Raw genomic sequence first — 6,948 nt, forward strand, 5'->3', positions numbered from 1 at the left:
TCGGTAATTAGAGGTGCAGCGTGGGCACGATTTAGGGACTTCAGAGTTTAGATTTAAGTCATTATTTTTCTGTGATTTAATTTTTAAGCAATGTTGACACTGGGTACCTCAACTAAGCTGGGTTTTTTTGTTTTCTTAATTCCCGCGAATATAACTCTCAGGTTGTGGCTGAGGCATAAAACAGGTAATACGCTACACTCACGCTCATTGAAGCCTACGCGGCTTCAGGAAGCGTTTACAGCAGTAATGTGCGCCTGCGCAACTGGTCCCAGACTCAGTCGCCGGGCTCTCCCAGTCCGGCTAGCAGAGGGCGCTGTGAGGTAATGAACGCGTCCTCTTTAGGGCTCTGGAACAGAGCGTAAAAGGGCGGGAGGCGAAGCTTGCTGACGGGCGTTCTAGCCTTGACTGCTCTGTCTCTATCGCCCTTTGTCCTCCAACCTCCCCAGGGCACTGGGCCTGTGGGCCTGGTTGCTAGGCGGAAGCTGGGTGCGGCTGCGGCCGCGGCGGCTGCCCGGGCGTTTGAAAAGCGGCTACGCAAGCGGCAAAAGGTCCTCGGGCGGCGGGCTCGTCTCTGCCTGCAGACTGGCAGGGCTACAGAGCGGAGTTTTCCTTGAGTCGGGGCAGGGTTAGGGGCTGGGCTGGCGGCTCGGGGCAGGGGAACCAGGCGCGCTGCAGCTGTCGGCGGTGGGACCGGGCTGCGGAGCGGAGTCAGGGCGTCAGGGACAGGGACCGGGGGCGGGCAGTGGGGGTCCCGCCTGGGATCCCGGGTTACCCGCGACTCACCCGGACCTCACTTCCCCCCAGCCGACCTCGTCCCCGGACCGCCCATCGCAACCATGGTCTCCAAATCCGACCAACTGCTCATCGTCGTGTCCATCCTAGAAGGTGAGCGTGGGGCCTGAGGCTTGCTTTTGCAGCTGCTGCTTCCCGAGTTTTAAAAGATTAGCGGGGGACCGAGGCCTTGTTAACCTTAAGAACCCTGTCATCTGTGCTTTTGTGGTCCCCACAGACTTGTTCAAAGTTGTACGTAGTGAGGTCTGTTAGGCAATTGATTTAAAAATCTCTCCAGGGATAGGAGAGCTATTAGGGATAAGTGATATTTAGCGTGACTAGCCGTAGCCCCAGAGAATCCTAGAGAAAACGATTTTCATCAGAAGCGGCACGTCGATGGCTTTTATGTATGAGCTGAACGTGTTCCTGGGAGGCGCGTTCTGATCAGCGGTTCCCAATAATATCACTTGTAAGAGCTTTCACTTGAATACAGGTTTCCTGCAATTGCAGAAATGTGGCCGGAGGCCGTTCTTTTTACACCTCTTGGTGGAAGACTCAGGGGACTACAGTCCTTAAGGGCATATTATACATTCTTAAAAAGTGCGTTTTGGATGAATGACATTTGTTTATTGGGAACTCGTTGACTGTCAAGACACTGTTGTATTTTAAGAATTAAACAGTCCTGTTTCTAAAAAGCTAAGGATTTAGCAAGGAGAATGTGTCAGCAAATAATTCATCAGGATGTGGAAGACCTGATGAATGACCACCTCAGTGGGGAAGGTTCAACAGAGGAGGTGACATTTTTGGGGGTCCTACAGATGATTACGAATTTGTTGGGTGAAAAAAGAAAGGGCATTCCAGGCAAAGGGAAGAGCAGAGAGCACTTAAGGTATGGAAAAAGCAAGACACGTTTTGCCTTGCTTAATTAAATTCATTCAGTAAATGTTGCTTAAATTCAGCATGGTTGGAGAACAGATTTGCAAGAAAGTTGGGGGCGCAGGAGATAACAGGTGAATTGAGGACAGTTTGCGAATAATATGTTAAGAAGGAGTCATCTGGAGCCAGAGCAGAGGACTGGCTGCATTTTTCCCCCATGGGAAGGTATTTTGTAAAGGCCTGGCAGTGTGTGAGGGGTGAGAGCGAAGGAAAGATTGTAAACCTAATTTTTGAATTTTGGAACTGACTGACCAGAAGCCCTTAGTTGGAGCACTATTAACTGTTAGATTACTTATTGTTTAAAAACATAGGACTGAAATAACCTTAAAATTTGGTTAACAACAGTTTTTAGACTTAAAACTGACCATGCTATGAGAAAACAAATATCTCCTTTCCCTCCAAGGATGTAGAGGTCTGCCTACTTGGGGAGGTCACAGCACACACTATGTTGGGGTATAATATATTTACAATATGTAATATGAACTGTAAATACAGGTTTGAGGCTAGAGTGGGCGGGATGGCTGAAGTTCTTTGAGTAATAAGCTTTAGATATGTGACAATAGAGTTCTAGGTGATTGGACACCCCAGGCCAGTGTGACAACCCAGGACATATATGCATTCATATGGGGAAGCTAGTTTTAGAGCAGCAGAAAATGAGGTGTTAAGAGAGGCCTCTGTTAGAGCTAATTGGGAGAGCTGTGCGATGTGTGTTAATACTCCTAATACAGAGTTTCAATGAGAGGCTCAGGCTTAAACTCACAAGGTTAGCAGTCAAGGTCTTTCTGACCAGCTTAATTCCCAACGAAGTAGCTTGTGCCAGGGTGAGCATGGTGGGTGGAACATTGAAAAGATCAGCAAGATGACCAGGGTAGAGGAAGGTGAATATTTAGAAATACCATGGTGAGAAATGAGCTTGTACAACTAGACCGAAAAGGCCTTGGAGGATCTTGAAAGCCAGTTTAGAAATAATATTCTAAGAAACAGGTTGTTAGCATATATTCCAGAATAGGAGAATGCTTTTCTAGATTCAGTTTAGTAGCAGTGTGCAGGGAAGAGAACCTGGAGTCAAGGATGTCAGTTAGGTTGTTATGACAAACATACCCAAAACAAGCATGTGGTCCTCCCTCCAAACTATTCTTCTCTTTTGTTTGTATTGTATTTCCATTCATCATAACCATGCTGTTGCCTCAAGCCAAGAACCTAGGAGTCATCCTCAGCCTGGATTCATTCTCCATTTCTAACTTCCAAATGGTCACCAAGTATAATTGATTTTATTTTCTGAATAATCATAAATACTGCATACAAATTTTTAAATAAATGAGTTTTCATCGTGAGTGCCTTGGTTTGGAGCCCTCATTATCCACGTAATTTATTGTAACAATCTTTTCAGTAGTCTGATTCTTAAATGTTTTCTTCCTTTCCAGAAATATCTAGACTGCCTCCATTACTAACTGGGGATAATCTTTCTGAAATGCAAATCTGATTTTCTTAAAGTCCTTCAGTATCCTAAAGGGTAATGTCTGTATTTCTTAGAATGGCATACATTGCCCTTTGTGATAGACCTCATTGCCTACCTTTTTAGTCTCTTCTCCCCTTATGTATTCTTCCTAGCCCTTCAGCTATATTGAGTTACTTGCAATTTCTTGACTACACTTTTAGACATGCCCTTTATTCAAAATAAAATGGTTAAGCTTTTACCATGAACAAAATTTGGGCTATGTACTAGATTTCAAGGATGAAAAAGACAGTTCTGTTCTCACTGTATCATTGTCCACAGTGAGGCGGGCACCTGTTTGTTCCACTTCACATCCTCTGTTCTCAAGCCTGTTGGAAGCTATTAGTTATAATAATATGGAAAATATAGGTCATTTGACATATATGACATTCATTTGGGGAAGCTAGGTATCTTTTGGAGCCCCAGAAAATGAGGTCCTGAGAGGGAGAGCAATGCGATGTGTGAGGTCCTGAGAGCGAGCGATGCGGTGAGTAGCAGCAGGGATTTGTTTACTTAATCAGTGGATAAAATGCCCTTCACTAAGATCCACCTTACCAGATTTATAAACAGGAGGACCAGTTGACTCAGTGCAAGATTCTTAGTGCTTCTTTGTTGATGTTCTTTATCTTCCTGTTTTCAGTTTTTTTGGTTTGTTTCTCTTAACTAGACCCTCAGTTTTTTAAGGGCAGGTATTCTGTTTTGCTCCTTTTGCATCCTACCATCTGATATAATACCTAATTTTGAACACGGCTTCAATAAACATTGAACAAATGGGGTTCGGCAGTACAAATGAAAAGTGACGTGTAGAAAGAATATTTGAATATTTCTTGATAGTATACAATGCTGTCCTTGGGAATAGAATGAAGGAATCCATGTGCCTATTTTTCTTTAGCTAATTTGGAAAGTATTCTTAACTGAGTTAACAGAAAAATTAAGATGCAGGCAAGTTTGTTTTTAATTTCCCAGCTCTTCAGATGACTGCTCTCTATTAAATACTGCTATTGTAATATCTAAAATTTGTGTAATCACATACTTTAATTCCAGATGTTGTTGAGATCATTCCTACTCAAAGTGTGAACCAAGGACAGCAACATTCACACCACCTGTGATCTTATCAGAAATGTGGAATCTTAGGCCCACCCTAAATCTACTGAGTCACAATCTACATTTTAACAAGATCCCTAGGTGATTCATGTGCACACTAATGTTTGAGAAGCACAATTTATAAATTATAGTTTTCCATTTGATTCATGTTTCTTATGAATTATGAAAGTGGGGGCATATGTGGGTCTGCGTTACTGAGGTAGCTTATGGAATGCATGTCAACCACGCTTAACAGGTATCAGTTTTAAAAAACCCATGCTAGGCTGCGTGTGTTCGCTCATGCCTGTAATCCCAGCACTTTGGGAGGCCGAGGTGGGTAGATCACCTGAGGTCAGGAGTTCCAGCATGGCGAAATCCCATCTCTATTAAAAATACAAAAATTAGCTGGGTGTGGTGGCGTGGGTCTGTAATCCCAGCTACTAGGGAGGCTGAGGTGGGAGAATCACATGAAGCTGGGAGGCGGAGGTTGCAGTGAGCCCAGATTGCACCACTGTCTCCAGCCTGGGTGACAGAATAATGTTCCATCTCAAAAAAACCCAAACAAGCCAAAAGACACATGCTAAATGATCCTGTTTGATTTTTGTACACTTTTGATTAATCTGTATAGTCTTGTTTCTCCAGGTCGCCATTTCCCCAAACGTCCAAAGCACATGCTTGTAGTGGAAGCAAAGTTTGATGGCGAACAGTTGGCTACTGATCCTGTGGACCACACTGACCAGCCAGAATTTGCTACTGAGTTAGCCTGGGAAATTGACAGGAAAGCACTTCATCAGCACAGGTGATTATCATTTTCATTTTATAGTAGCTTCTTGATTGGTTTCTTATTTTTCAGGCTGTTATAAATAAATACAGGTTGAATAGCCCTTATCTAAAATATTTGGGACCAGAAGTGTTTCAGATTTTAGAATATCTGCATATACAAAATAAGATGGCTTGGGGATGGGATCCAATCTAAACATGAAATTTATTTGACATTATACACATAGTTTAAAGGTAGTTTTATATAATATTTTAAATACATTTTTTCATGAAGTGAAGTATGTGTTAAATGCTTGTGTGTGGAATTTTCCGTCTGTGGCATGATGTCAGCACTCAACATTTTAGAATTTGGAGCATTTCAAATTAGGAATGTTCAACTTATAATTTTATATCTCACATTATAGTAATAATTATAATTATTGAGTGTTTTTTTAACGTGACAGGAAGTTTTTAAAGTACTTTGCAATAATAATGGTTACATATTGGAACAACACTATGAAGTTGGTATTTTAATTCCCCCATATTACAGATGAGGAAACCAATGCCTGAGATATTAAGCGTTAATAACTTGCTTTAAGTCTGTTAGCTTGGTAATGGTAGAGCCCAGCCAGTCCAGCTCCAGGGCCTAAGCTTTTCTACTATACTTACACTGAGCTGTTTGGGATTTTTTTTTCCCTCATGTGCGAGACAGTAGATAGTCTAGAAATACCTTGATGATACTTATTCAGTATTAAGTATGGTTGGAATTCATTGTAATTTCTGTTAATTTACTTATTGTATATTTACCTGGCTTGCCTATGATATACAGAGGGGTATCTAATGAAAAGTTATGAAAGTAATTATATCAGGGATTTTTGTAATTAAGTTAATTTGATTTTAAACAAAAACACTTTATTAGTATATAAAATAAAGTTAAATATATTTTATGGCCTCTATGACTGGAAACAGGCAACAACAATAAAAGCAATATTCTGATTTATTAAAGGATTGAAAATATATTTTCTTCAGGGAAACATGTTACCACTTTAGTACTTGCTTGTTCTCCGTACTAGACTAAATCAAAATGGAAAGTTAAAAATGGAAAACAAGGAAAAATCTATTTGCTTCTATTGCTAGGTTAGTCCATGGATTTATTTGAAGAAGTATTGCATTCTTAGAGGATATCAATGTTGGATTTCCTTTCAGTGGTGTCTGGAATGGAGTCCTGCTGTGAGCTGTTAGGGCTTCCATTGTGTTAGTGCCAGGTTAGCACCACTCTGATTGTTGTAGGCTGAGAAAATACAGATAAATCGAGTTTCTAAGTGATAATTTTGTGCCAAGTGCAGTTCTATAATCCACTAGTTAAAAGCACTGGCAAAATCTATTCAGCTTAATGCATGAGGCAGTTTAGGGGTTCCTAGCTAAAACAGAACTCACGCTGTGCAAGCCAGTATTGTGCTTACAGAACATAGTCATGTGTTGTATTATTTAATTTTGCATAATTTATATTTAATTTCTGTTTGTTTTTTAGCTACAAAAGAGCTGTAAGCATGTATGTATATTTGTAATTCTATATATGTTACAGTATAAAATAAAATAGGTCCTGAAAGTTCATGGTAATTTTTTACTTTTAGAAGGTTTTATACATTACAGAAGCTTGAGAAACATTGATCTACATGATGGCTTCTTAGATGAAAGAATGTACAAGATTTTTATATGCTTTGTATATTATTTAGTTGATGTAGAGGTTTGTAGATATAATTAATAGTTCTTGCCTGTTGAGTTTTTTAGATGATATGAAATATAGTTTAACAGAATTATAAGTATCTCGATAATGGACAATATTTTCAAGATTAATAGAAAGTTTAATTTTTTTTTTTTTTTTTTTTTTGAGACGGAGTTTC

General features: G+C 40.4%; 1 protein-coding gene across 2 annotated transcripts in view; it reads left to right on the top strand.

The window, feature by feature from the left end:
* Nucleotides 1-278: 278 nt before the first annotated feature.
* Nucleotides 279-6,948, top strand: part of CEP120 (centrosomal protein 120) — an 80,769-nt gene continuing 74,099 nt past the window's right edge. The window contains exons 1-3 of one of the 2 annotated variants that reach the window (XM_037735187.1): nucleotides 279-320; nucleotides 805-885; nucleotides 4,928-5,084. In XM_037735187.1, the coding sequence (XP_037591115.1) occupies nucleotides 837-885; nucleotides 4,928-5,084 (206 nt within the window). In that variant the 5' untranslated portion in view covers nucleotides 279-320; nucleotides 805-836. Of the gene's footprint in view, nucleotides 321-423; nucleotides 549-804; nucleotides 886-4,927; nucleotides 5,085-6,948 lie in introns of those variants that run through there. The other variant, XM_017519438.2, reaches the window with a different exon arrangement.

Source organism: Cebus imitator, unplaced genomic scaffold (genome assembly GCF_001604975.1).
Source record: "Cebus imitator isolate Cc_AM_T3 unplaced genomic scaffold, Cebus_imitator-1.0 Scaffold744, whole genome shotgun sequence".
NCBI lineage: Eukaryota > Metazoa > Chordata > Mammalia > Primates > Cebidae > Cebus > Cebus imitator.